The following is a 14,188-nucleotide window of genomic DNA, read 5'->3' on the forward strand; positions in this document are numbered from 1 at the left end:
CTGTGACTGCAAGTGGTAAATCAAAAGCTGAAGGCAAAGGACCCTCTTCAGAGCTTGGAAGAGGAAATTCTACTTTGAGCATGGAACTAGATGACCTTTTGGATATGTGTTTCTCCTAGATTGTCCCGTTGCAGGGCTAGGATCATAAAGGCTCTTTTCTCTCTTTTGATCGCAAGCAGATAGAGCTACTGCTCTGGGAATCTGAGTGATCACTAAATCCAGATTTTCCCACTTGTTATTCGCTGAAAACTCTGCTGAGTTTTATGACGGTTTTAGATTAAGAAGATGATAACAGTTGCAAAGGAATAAAAAGGTGTTTGGAGCCCGAGGCAAAGTTGAAAGAAAGCTCTGAACTTGGAGGGGGGGGGGGGAGGCAGAAGTTGGCTCCAAGAGTTCTAATGTGGCAGAGGGCTAACAGGCCGTAAGACGCAGAGCACCTTGAAACATCCTCTGTCTTTCATTTGGGATCTTGATTTCCTCTCTATTTTAATTGCTTAAAAAGTCACCCCCACCCATTAAGTCATAAATACAGGAAGTGCATACCGTTCCGTTATAATTTCCACTCGGGACAAACAGGCTGTGCTGTAGGATCTGCTGCATAAATGACCAAACCCAGAAGGTTGACCGAGGATCTGAAAAGCAGCATTCCAATGGAAAGTTCAAGGGGAAACCTAAACAATGGATTGCTAAAGGTCAGATCTGCTCCTAGAAGAGAGGATCGAAGCAAATCCAGGCACCAGAATTTGAATGCCCCTTCTCACCGTAATAATGAACATCTTTTTTTTTTTTTACCATCCATCCCCAAACCAGATCATTCTTATGAGATGCTGAAGGCCAATTTAAATTTTATAAATATATTGCCTCCTAGGTTGTACACAGCCTCTTTCCTTATAACCTCCATTATCTCATCCCTCTTTTTGCCAAAAACATTCAAAGTGTGTAGCAAACAGCATTTTTCTGCCTGTCTTCAGACTTTTCCAACTGTGGAGGAAAATTCCCAGCTCAGAAACGCGCTAATCCAGCATGCATGCTCCATGGCTTCAGGGAGCCAGAGTTCAGCAAACCCAGCCTCACCAATGCAAGGAATGTGAAAAATTCTGCGTTGGAATCCATGAAGTGCTCAGTAGAATTTGGGAACAATTTATTTTGGATTTTTTTAAAACCATGAAATATACTTTTTTTTTTATAACTTTTTTTCTATGACATGTGGGCAGGTCACAGATAAATAATAATACCTATGTGCCCACAACAGACTCAGAGACAGAACATTACCAGGATCTCAGAAGCCCTGGGTACCAATCACCACAGACGACCTCTCTCCCAGGTCAAAGACAACTGCCTTTCAGAATTTGTGTCAACAATTGCCTTTATAGTTTTATCACTGAAGTCTGCATCTCCAAAGAATATATTGCTTAGTTTTACCTGCTTATAAACTTTATATAATGAAATTATTTAGTATGTAAAATTTTCTTCTTTCCTGTTTTACAGATTAATCCATATTAAACAGTTTTTCAGATTAATCTATTTTCATGTGTGTAGCTATAATTTACTTATTTTAACTGCTATACAGTATTCCATAATAAAACTATACAAAAATGTCTTACTCATGTGACCGTTGATAGAGATTTATGTGGTCTCCAGGTTTTTGCTATTATGAACTAATAGGATATTTCTATTGACCTATACTAGTCACTAATACTCTCTTCAGCTGTATCTAATCTGTTAAATCCATTTACTGAGTTTTTTAGTTTAGTTATTGTAATTTACAGTTGATTGTTTTTAATAAATTAAACGTCTTGCTGAAATTCTTTCCCTTAGCCTATATATTCTTCAATATATAAACCTAAGTTATTTTAAAACCAAGGTCTGATCACTTCAATAACTGACTCTCCTGTACCCCTGATTATTTTGCCTGGTTTTTCCCCTTGGTTTTTGATCAATTGCCTTATTTCCTGGTTTACCTGGAATTTTTTTTTTTTAGTGCCAAGTATTGCATATCAAATAATTGAAGAAATAATAAGAGGTTTTTGAAAGACATTATGTTCCTTTAGATAAGGTACACTTTCGATTATAGCAAAATTAAAGATGAGGTCAGATGACATTATCCCTATTTGGGAAAGAGCTCATTTAAATTTCTGTGCCTTTGTGAGAGCTAGCCTGTTTCTAGTTTGATCTTTTGCCTAGGATGTAGCTGTTCAGTAATTAAGCTTGAATTGCTTATCAGGGCCACTCCTCTTTGCCCTGGCCATATTTCTGTTTTTTATCTCCTACAACTCCTAAAACTGTCAAAATCTCTGTTCAACTTTTCTTCCATTTTACTACTATTCTCATCTTAATTTTTCAGTCTGTGGTTTATAAATTGTCATATGCTTCAAGAAGAAAAGTGACACTGAATGTCAGTTTCACCTCTGCATTTTCCATTTCTTCTCTCCAGGATTTTAACCTTTCAAATTCTTACTGGCCGGGTAGCTCTTTGATGCCTTCTAATACATTGTTGTTTCTATTTTATACAGTTTTCTAATTAAATTTTAGAGTCAGCTTGTCAAGTTTTACTTTTAAAACATGAGAATTTTATTAAAATTTTATTGAATCTAGATATATCTTGAAAGAGAATTGACAACTTTATAGTATTTATAATTCCTATGCATGAACATGGTGTATCTTCTTTTAGGCCATCTCTCATGTCTTTTAAGTTTTTAACTTTTTTCATAATGGGCCTGGGCCTTGTTAGATTTACTCATGGTTACGTCATATTTATAATACTGTTGGAATTCATAATTTTAACTATGTTTTCTAGTTAGTGTTACTGAGATATAATGATTTTGTGTTCCTTCTGGTATTTTAATTGTAGATTCGTTTGTGTTTTCTATAAACAACTCTATCATTTAGAAATAATGAGAGTTTAATTTTCTTGTTTGCAATCTTTACATATTTTTAAAATTTTTATCTTATTGTTTTTGAAATATTATTGTGCTCTCAGGTTACTGTCCACAACATCTAGTGCAATGTTGAATGGAAGGGATGATGGTAGGGCATCCTTTTCTTGATCCTGATCTTCAACATTTCATCATTAAATATAATGTTTGTTATAGGTTTTCTGGTAGATTTTTCTTCATCAAGTTAAGAAATTTTCCTTTTCTTCTTATTTTGCTAAGATTCGGTCAAGAACAGATGTTGAATTTTATTGAAAACTTTTTCAGTATCTATGAAAATGGTTTTTTTCTTTCAATTTCTTACTGTGTGAGTTACAGTTATTGGTTTTAAATACTTTTTTCACCCCCATCCCCTTCCTCTGCTTGTAATTATTTAATAATTTTGCATTTATTATATAATTGCCACTGCTCATGATTTGTTATTTTTTTAAAAATATATTACTCAATTCATTTTGTTCATACTTTTTATGTCATTATTCATAATTGAGTTTGGTCTGTAATCTTCCTTTCTTGCACTATACTTGTCTACTCTAAAAATAACGGTTATAGTAACTCCCTAAAATGAGGTAGGAAGTGGTTTCCTTTAAAAAGAGCTGATTTTTTAGAGCAGTTTTAGGTTCACAGCAAAATTAAGAAAAAGGTAGAGAGATTTCCCATATATCTCATGCCTTCACACATGCATAGCCTCCCTCATTATAGACATTACCCACTAGAGTGGTTTATTTGTTACAATTGATAAACCTACATTGACACAGGATAATCACCCGAAGTGCATAGTTTACCTTAGGGTTCACTCTTGGTGTTGCACATTCTATGCGTTTGGACAAATGTATGACATGTACCCATTATTATAGTATCATACGGATTATTTTCATTGCCATAAAATTCCTGTTCTCCACTTACTTATTCCTCCTCTTTAACTCCTGTCAACTACTGATCTTTTTATTGTTTCCATCGTTTTGTCTTTTCTAAAATGTCATATAGTTAGAATCATACAGTATGTAGCCTTTTCAGATTGGCTTATTTCACTTAGGAATGTGCATTTAAGGTTCCTACATGTCTTCTTATGGCTTGATGGCTCATTTTTTTAAAATTTCTAAATAATATTGTAATATTTGTACCACCATTCATTTATTCATTCACCTACTAAAGGACTTCTTGTTTGCTTCCAGCTTTTGGAAATTATGAATAAAACTGCTATAACCATCTATGTGCAGATTTTTGTGTGGACATAAGTTTTCAGTTCCTTTGGATAAATACTAAGAAGTTGATTGCTGAATGACATGGTAAGAGTATGTTTAATCTTGTAAAAAAACCACCAACTGAAGTCTTCCAAAGTGGTTGTACCATTTTGCAATCCCAAGAGCAATGAATAAGAGCTCCTATTGCTCCACATCCTTGCCAGCATTTGCTGTTGTCAGTGTTCCAGATTTTGGCCATTTTAATAGGTGTGTAGTGTACCTCATTGTTATTTTCAAATGCAAGTTAAAGATGATGTGAAGCATCTTTTTATATGCTTATTTGCCATGTGTATATCTTCTTGTTTTCCTTTTTTATTCTATGGAAGAATTTATGTAATATGAGAATTAGTAGTACCTTGAATATTTGGTTGAATTTGCCTGTTGTGTCATCAGGGTTTAATCAAGGAAGCAAATCAGTGGGTATTATAGAATGAAGAATTTATTATAGAAATTAGATCTCACATAATTGCAGGAGGAGCTGGGAGAGTAAGGGGATTCGGAGAATCAGAGAAAAGTAGCAGATCAGCACTCCTAATGCAGTGGGATGCATGGACAAATTGAAATTTACAGAGAAATCTGCAAAACCAGGAACCCCCACCTCCTTAAGTGGGAGCACAAAGCAGAGCTGGTAGGGAGGTCAATGGAAGACCTTTGCATCCACGATTCATGGTGGGCCTGGTGTACATCAATGCCAACAACAGGAAAAAGAGATGAGCACCAAGTAAGAGAGAAGAAGAATCTGCAACCTGACAGCAATCACTAAGGAAAGAGTGAGGACCTACTGGCTCCTGCGCATCTGTATTTCACTGTATCTAACCATGACGATCAACTGTATCACAAATGCATACAGGGATGAAATTCTGTGGTAAAGTTCCAGTTTACCAAGTTGACGCAGCACAAAACTATCAGATATGTAAAACTTGCTATTTTCCTTGTGGGAAGATTTTTTAATTTTTTCATTTCTTTAATGGGTTAGGACTGTTTGAGTTTTCTATTTCTTTCTCTGTCAGTGTTAGTAAGCTTTTTTAAAAGGCAACTGTCCATTATACTTTCAAAAAGTTATTTGTACTATTCTCCTATTTTTTTAATTGCCTATAGTTTTATGCCCTCTAGTACATAACATTATATAGTTGTTCGTTCTTTTTTTCCTGATTTATCTTGTCAAATATTTATTAAACTCAAACAACTAACTTTTGGCTGTCTTGATCTTCTTATATTTTTTCCTATTATATTAATTTCTCTTTTTATCTTTATGATATCTTTCCTTATACTTTCTTTAGATTTAGTCTGCTTTTCTTTTTAAACTTTAGTTGAGTGTTTCTTAACTCATCAATTTTCAATCTTTTTTTCTCCTTTATAATATAAGAATATAAAGCTACAAAATTCCCTCCCAATGTCACTTTAGATATACCATTAGTTGTGGCATATAGAATTTTCACAAAACTCTTCAGTTCTATGTGTTTTCTAATTTCTATTATGATTTGTTCTTTGATCCATTTAGAAGTGTTTTGTAATTTCCAAGCATTCTAATTATTGCTTTATTATTTAACTCTAACTCAATTTCATTATGGTCAGAGAAAATGGCCTCTATTACCACATTTATGTGGTCTTGTGAAACTTACTGAAGTTACATTATGGAATAGCACATTAATTTTCATGAATTTCTATGTGTACTATATATATATCTAATTCTAATAATTCCACTTTAAAGTCTTCTATAACCTTGCTGAATTTTTGTCTCCTAGGTTTGCTAATTACCAAGAGGAATATGGAATAATCTGTTGTGATAGTGTTTTCTTCAATACTTCTTACAAGTTTTCAATTTTTTGCTTTATATATTTGGGGCTAGGTATTAAGTTTATATGATTTTAGAATTTTAATATATTTCTACCAATTGAACTTTTTATCATTATGAAGCAATTTTTTATCTCTAGAAATGTATTTTATTATTTATCTTCACTTTCCTTCAGCTTTGGGTATAATTTTTCAGAGCAAGTAAAATGGGAAGAATATCTGCCCCACTAACTTCATAGTTTGGGTATTAGAATTAATGAGGTCAAATAAGATAATGAATATAAAAATCCCTTGTAAACCAAAGGGCACTATGTAAATGTAAGATGGACCTCTAGAGAAAAATATTTTAATTCCACATATACAAAGACTTTTTGACCCCAATACACACTATCGTATATATTCACATCTATAGAACAAAGTAGCTTAAATGAGATTTAGATATAAAGGTTGAAAAGCGCAACTGCAGCCCAGTCATTACCATAGTTCTTTTTCTTTTAATCTTTATTGTTGAAAGTATTATAGATATCCCCTTTTCTCCCCCATTGATCCCCTCCACCCCCAAGGCTTCCCCATACCAATGTCTGTGCCCACGGGTTATGCTTATAAACATATAAGTTTTCTCCCCACCCATACCCCCCTCCCCACCTTCCCTCTGAGATCCCTCAGTCTGTTCATGCTTTTATGTCTCTGGATCTATTTTGTTCATCAGTTTATTTTGTTTATTATATTCCACATATGAGTGAAATTATGTAGCGCTTGTCTTTTCCTGGCTGGCTTATTTCACTTAGCATAATACTCTCCAGTTCCCTCCATGCTGTCCCAAAGGGTAAGAGATCCTTCTTTTTTACAGCTGCATAGTATTCCATGGTGTAAATGTCCCACAGCTTTTTATCCACTCATCTGCTGATGGGCACTTGGGCTGTTTCCAGATCTTAGCTATTGTGAATTGTGCTGCTATGAACATAGGGGTGCATAAGTTCTTTCTGATTAGTGTTTCAGGTTTCTTAGGATATGTTCCTAGAAGTGGGATTACTGGGTCAAATGGCAGTTCAATTTTTAATTTTTTGAGGAAACTCCATACTGCTTTCCATAGTGGCTGCCCCAGTCTGCATTCCCACCAGCAATGTACTAGGGTGCCCTTTTCTCCACACCCTCACCATCACTTGTCATTAGTTGACTTGTTGATGGAGCCATTCTGATAGGTGTGAAGTGATACTTCATTGTGGTTTTAATTTGCATCTCTCTGATGATTAGCAATGTTGAGCATTTTTTCATATGTCTCTTAGCCATTTGTATGTCCTCTTTGGAGAATTGTCTATTTAGGTCCTTTGCCCATTTTTTATTGGATTGTTTGTCTTCCTTTTGTTAAGTTGTACAAATTTCTTATAGATTTTGGACATTAACCTTTTATCAGATGTGTCATTGGCAAATATGTTCTCCCATACAGTGGGCTCCCTTTTGGTTTTATTGATGGTTTCTTCTGCTGTGCAGAAGCTTTTTATTTTGATGCAGTCTCATTTATTTGTTTATTTTCTCCTTTGTTTCTCTTGCCTTAGGAAATATATCAGCAAACATATTGCTACGAGAGATGTCTGAGATGTTGCTGCCTACGTTTTCTTCTAGGATTTTTATGATTTCACATCTTACATTTAAGTCTTTTATCCATTTTGAGTTTATTTTTGTGTATGGTTTAAGTTGGTGGTCCAGTTTCATTTTTTTGCATGTACCTGTCCAGTTTCCCCAACACAATTTGTTGAAGAGATTGTTTTTACTCCATTGTATGTTCTTGCCTCCTTTGTCAAATATTAATTGACCATAATGGCGTGGGTTCATTTCTGAGTTCTCTACCATAGTTCTTTAGGTGGTGTTTCCTTACTATTGAGGCAACAGTGGAAATACTATTGAAAGCAGGTAATAATAGTGAAAAATTTTGGACAGTTGCTGTTAACAGAAGTCAAGTGATTCTAGAACTCTAATTATATATTTTCTTACCTCCCATTAGAAGCCACTGGCTATGTCTTTTGTGCTATTGTCTCCAGCTCTAACAAATTAATAAGTATTTAAAACTAATGTCCACATTCCACGGTGTATTTCTACTTGGCTTAACAGCTTCAAGTATATAGACAAAAATGAAAGAAAAGATAAACAAGGCCTAGTTAATGCAGGAACTAAACAACCCAAAGCCCTGAACAAGCCCCCAGTTCCTGTGTTAGGTTGTGTAAAACAATGCCCAGCCTGCAAAATGATGCTTATTTAGAACGCCTTGTGAAAATTTACTTTGTAAAGTTAAAGAAATTTTATTTTTTTAAGAGGAATAACAATACCGATCTTGGCGAATCACTTTGATTCAACTCTAACATACTCACAGACTATAATTTACTATTTAACCAGGTGTACAATAAAATGTTTATCTTTTTATGGTGACTTTATTTAAATAGAGGAAATCAACTGTTGTTCATAATTAAAATAAATCTGGCAATTTGCTTACAATCTCATATTTGAAAATAAGAAATTCTGTGCAAACACATAAAGGATAAATTTACCATTTTCATTAGAAAAAACTTCTAAGCAGGAGAGGATAGTAATGACTGAAAAACACCAAAGTCTCTTGGGTAATGTTTTTACAATGTTTTCATTTGAATATTTTAAAATAGATAAATAAGTCATCTAGTTCTGAAGAAATCAGATTCTAAATGAGTACATCTTTCATTAATTTATCATAATTCATTTTTCAAAATTACCAGCATGGATAAGTTAAATGATAAGTGATAAATTAAATGCCTGCAATGTATCTATCACAACAGTAATTTTAATATTCTAACCATTTCATGAGATTGAGCTAAATGTTCTGTCCAGATGAAAGAAATTACCTTATAACTGGCCAAACCAGTAGGATTGCTGCATTAACCCCAGATTTCTTCTGGAGCTGCAGGGAAAAAAAGAATCTACCTGTCTTGATTATTGAAGACGACACAATTTATAAAGCAAAACTGTGCCCGTTTGGTTTCTAATGAGTTATCTAGTGGTTCTCCCAGTTACTCTGACTTGAAAATCCGTAGTGGGAGTACTTGAAGGAAGAAGGGAAAACAATATTTGTTTCCAGGATGCTGAGCAGGTGATGAGTTGTAGAGACTGGGGAGTCAAAATTTGTATTTTCCCCCTACTTTTTGAAACAAAGTATTACAGTTTTTTCTTCTTCAACTTCCAGTTTTCACTGAGTCAGCTCCATCTGGTGTGGTGGATCCGGGGCCCTCTGTGGCCATGATGGGTTAGCCGACCAGAGAGAATGGGGCCTCTCATCCCCCACAGCAATGGGCTGTGCCCCACAGGAGGGGAGAGGAAAGCTACCCTTCGTTCTCTGGGGACCAGAGCCGTTATCACGGGGTGGCGGGATGCAGCTGCCCTGGTCTGTTCCCGGGCACATCTGGGGCTCTTTCCTCCAAGGTGTCGGTTGCATTGACGCTACACAAATAAAAAAAAAAAAGAAATTTTAGAATTCACATCTCCAAAAAAAGACACCCTAATAGTAGTGATTGGAGAATGGGCCTGAAATATGCAGCACAAAGTGAACCCATTCCCAAACCATTCTAGACCCAATTTTTAAAAAAATTAAAATAGTTTTGATTGGTTGAGATGATCCAAAGGGCTATGCTATCTGACATCGCTCTTCCATTTTCCCTGTGTATTTCCTCTCTCCCCAGCTGGACCGTAAGTGACTTGAGAACAGAGCTCAGGCCTTGGACGCACTTGCATCCTATCCCTTAGCACGGCGCTCGGCCCCTCTCGTGGGGCTGCCCACTTAACCTGCACCAACTGATGTTGGCTGAGGTCAGTGCATGTGGTTCTGTGGGTCCACCACTGGCACAGCCTGTGTGTTTTAAGAGGTTCTCCAGGACCGGAGAAGGAATCGGCAAAGAACCAATCTCGATCTTTATCTCCACTCCATCTACCCACCTCCGATCTCTATGTGCACTTTCACCACAGGCAGTTAGGAGACAGCTGGACATGACTGGGGATGTGGTCACTCATATTAGGAGACAGTTACGTGAGTGGCTCACAGAGGACAGATCAAACTGTTTGCAGTAGAGTGAGCAAAAAGAGAAACAGTCTCATCTATTCCTGAATACTCAGCTGGGTCCTTAGCTCTTTTCCGAGTTTAATCATGTTCTGGTCAAATCACTGTACTATTTGTTAACTTGCAAAATTATATTATATGTCCCTCCAGAGGGGATTAACTTTATAACAAAGAATTATGTGGTTTTAGCTCTTCAAGAAAAAGTAGGATGTAGCTACAAGACATTCTATTACTTTCTAATAATGCTACTAATAACAACAGAATCCAAGCAACTTTTGAAAATGTTGACTGTTTTCATTAGCTAGGTAGCAACAGTACATATAACATTATAATATTTACTGTAATTTTAATAGTCAATTCTTAAGGAACACCTTAATATCCAGGGTTTTCCTCAGCTTAGGAAGTAAAGTTCTACTGAATTGGGTTCCATGGCAACATATATAGGAGAGGTAAATTTAGAGGAAGTTTTTAAAATAAGAACATAAACCAGTGGCTTGGCTGGACTATGTTCTCTCTACGAGGAAGTCTGAGGAGGAGAGTATGGTAGTAAGTATATTTGTGAAGGGCAAATATCAGAAAATAAAAGTGCAGATGAAACACTAGCAGAGGAATTGTTGTTGTTGGCTCAAAGTTTCTCTGAACCTTTCTCAAGGCTTATGATACAAAATATATTCAACCTTGTTCTCTAAGTTACGAAACAGAATTTTCATATCTGAGACAGAAGTTCAAGAATTTTATCATAACACAACTCTAATCAAAGGTATTATGTCAAAGTGTATCTAACTCCATTTCTACCTGAGGCAGATTGAGTTCCAGAGCAGCCCAAGGACCTGGATTGATTTTGTGGCCCCTCTCCCAGTGGCTTGGCTGGACTTCATCAATGTCCAGGCTTCTAGCTGAGGGCTAGCCCTGATAAGGCTTGAATATGAACCCTAGGAGAACCCCCTGATTAGCTTAAATTTACAAGAACCTCTCCTACTAAAACATGGAACATGTTTCCTTGGAGCCATTGACAATTTTTCACTGGAACTATACCTACAGCTACTGATATAAACCCAAACCCCAAGAATGACCTCAAAACCCAACCTAACTCAAAAGCAAGGAGTTGACTCATTGTGTGCTTGCTCAAAGTGATCTTCAGACTGCCGTGCGACCAGAGTTTTGAGTGAGCACGGTAACCTCACATAGGACAGGGGTCCAGTCCAAGTATCTTTCCCTGAAGCTCAATGACATTCCAATACAGCCCAGCGGCTCACAGAGCTTATCCAATTTAACTGTTGCTTCTGTGCTTAATGAGACTTTTAACATTCAGAGAAACATTCAGGATGAAGGTAAAGATAACCATTCACCAGGCTGCGGGGAGGGAAACTGGCCAACATCTGCTGCCTGGCTGTCTTGAGGGGCCTCAGGTTGATTCCCATTCCTGAGATTCTGGTGTTGCTTTAAAACCACAAACTGCAGAGGACAAAAGAGAGGGAGAGAGAGAGAACATTGTTACAACACATAAATTATCTCAAGGTACGTGAAATCAGAGTTTATGGCTTCCTCATGTTCATCCTATGGAAGGAGAAAGCTGAAAGAAAGGCCCTGCCAAATTTATTTCTCTGGTCAATGAAAAACTTAGTTTCAATTCAGAACTTTATGTTACTCTCTCTTAAAGCAACTAGGCCCTACCAATACCTTTACTGACCAATCTATCCTAATTCTAGAATCCCAACTTTTGGGTCTTGGATCCATGGTGTCTATTGTTTTACTTTAAGCAATGCAAGAATCCATAAGCGGTCTAATCATTGCCAATAAGCATGAAAAATAATATCTTATATATGATGTGCTCCAACTTTTCAAATGTGTGTTCAGTTAATAAAATTCATTTAAACAGGCTGCCAAGTTCTGAGTAATTAGGGTCATAGATGGGTAGTAGTAACTAATCGTGCAATTACTATTTGCAGGGATCCACCAAATGCTTTTCCATGGTTCAACAGTGTGAGAACCAGAATTCTAAAGGGCACAACCGGAAAATAACATTTCTCTTTGGGCAACAAAATGATTATTTTTGTTATTTTTGTGTTATCCACAATTGATGTGGCACTTGCAATGGGGGCTGACCAGAGTTCCCTGACTCACATTCACACCAGATAAACTGGATATTAAAATAGATCAATGATAAAAGGAAAGGAAAGAAGTAACCCCAGGCCCCAGGATGAAGGATGTCCTTCCTTGCCCATCAGTGACTCAGAGGAGGGGTTGCCCAAGATTTTGGCCAATCAAGCTCCATTGGTTCAGAAATGGGCCCTCCATAGGAAGGAGCCCATAACTCAGAAATACAATGAGCAAAAGGGAATAGAAAAACCTTGTTCATGTTTCTCTTTGAGAAAAGTGTAGAAAGGAATGATGGGTGGAGCTGGTTAGGGAGAGAAGTGTTGGTCATGGAAGAGTGGATTCCCTGAACACCTGTTTTCATTTTCTTATTTCCCACAACACTAATCACCTTCCTCTTCATGAATCGTCTCCAGCAACATTTTGCAAAATCAATACATGACCCGCTGTTTATGGGCACATGCCCATTATTTCTGGCTGTAGACAAAACGCAGCCCCCTGCACGGCAAATTTTCCAGCCACGTGTCTCTGTGAGAACATAGGTCCCTGAACCCAGGGCTGAGATGTGGGCGGCAGCTGACAGACTAGATTTGCTCCTGCGGCTTCTCCTCCTTCGGGTGCTCAGCTCTGTCCCACTCCCATTGATATCTGCAGCAGCAGCTGGCATTGGGGACAGTTATGATGGTGACAGGCACTGAGCTCGGGAGCCCCAGTCCACCAACCACAGCTCTGAGTCTGCAAGCTGCTCATGACAAGGGCAAGTGTTCTTGATTTCTTAAAAAACAAAACAAAAGCAAGATACACACAAATTGTGTGTCTCCTTTCCCATGATTTAAGTCAGATGAATTAAACTTGCTACCCAAAACCTGAATAAAATACCATATAGATCGACAAGAACAATCTGGAGATAATTAGGAAGTTCCACAAAGTCATGAAGCCTCAAAGAGCTGAGGACACTCTGTAGCTAAGTCCACCCAGAATCACACACTTAGGGAATCTCTAGAGACAAGAATCTTCAACCTCATCTAATCCCAATCCATTGGTGGCCTGAAGAGCAGGCAGAGGTGAAATGACCTCCTCAAAATTAGACAGCCAGCTGCTGGGAGGGCGAGGCTAGAATTCACATTTCTTATTGTATTTCCATACTCAAGTTCAACCAGAAAATAAGTACACGCCGAATACCTATAACAGGTCAAAAGCACAGCTATAGAAAAGCTATTCTCTGGGAATGCACATGAAGTGGAGGCTGGGAAATGGGCAAAATAATATGGGAAGGACCCCCAAAGGTGCCTTTGCCCCTCCATAACCCCTCCTAATAACCTTTCCCCAGTTTTTTTCCTCTATTCCAGCCTCTTCCACAATCTATCCCACGAGTAATACCAACAGCACTCAGTGAACCAGTCGTCAACTCTGACAGGTTTCTGGAAACAAAATTCCAAGTTTCAAGTGTTCAACCCGTCTCACGTCTGCCCTCTAGTGTCCTAAGGTCAATACTGAAGTGGGTGATCCGTGAAGCATTTTGAACTTGAATGCATAAGGATGCCAGATAAAATACAGGACACCTGGTTACATTTGAATGTAAATCTCAACTTTCAGTATTCATATAAATTGAACTAAGTGTCCTGTATTTTTTCTTTGCTAAACCTGGCAACTATTTTGCTGCTGAAGTTCAGGGATTTAAAATGTTTGTGAGAAAAGAAATATGCACACAATTAAGGAGACTATCCTTGGGTTTTTAAGACATCTACCTGAAGAGGATCACCTAAAAATTGGAAAAGACTTTTCACATACACATCAAAATCTACATTACAGGAAGAAACTACATGATAGAAAAAAATATTCCATAAGCTTCTTGTGCCATTAAATTATGGCACTATTGTAGCCTATAAGGTTACTTTAGTTTCGGGCAGAGTTCCCCACCCCCAGGCCCACCCAGGACCACCCCAGTTATTGTGGTGTTGGCTAACATTAATACCTGCTGGAAGCTAGAGCAGCTTCCAGTCCTTTTGAGCTCAGAAGAATGGAAAAAAAAAAAACGAACTGGGATT

At 37.2% G+C, this 14,188-nt stretch overlaps 1 protein-coding gene across 1 annotated transcript in view; it reads right to left on the reverse strand.

Annotated features, from left to right (window-relative positions):
- Positions 1 to 9,179: 9,179 nt before the first annotated feature.
- EGF (epidermal growth factor) overlaps positions 9,180 to 14,188 on the reverse strand; it is a 77,749-nt gene continuing 72,740 nt past the window's right edge. The window contains exons 23-24 of the mRNA XM_016209461.2: positions 11,393 to 11,498; positions 9,180 to 9,430 (exon numbers count right to left, since the gene is read on the reverse strand). Of these exons, the coding sequence (XP_016064947.2) occupies positions 9,180 to 9,430; positions 11,393 to 11,498 (357 nt within the window). The remainder of the gene's footprint in view (positions 9,431 to 11,392; positions 11,499 to 14,188) is intronic.

The sequence above is a fragment of the Miniopterus natalensis genome, chromosome 1, assembly GCF_054644295.1.
Source record: "Miniopterus natalensis isolate mMinNat1 chromosome 1, mMinNat1.hap1, whole genome shotgun sequence".
NCBI classification, from domain to species: Eukaryota; Metazoa; Chordata; class Mammalia; order Chiroptera; family Miniopteridae; genus Miniopterus; species Miniopterus natalensis.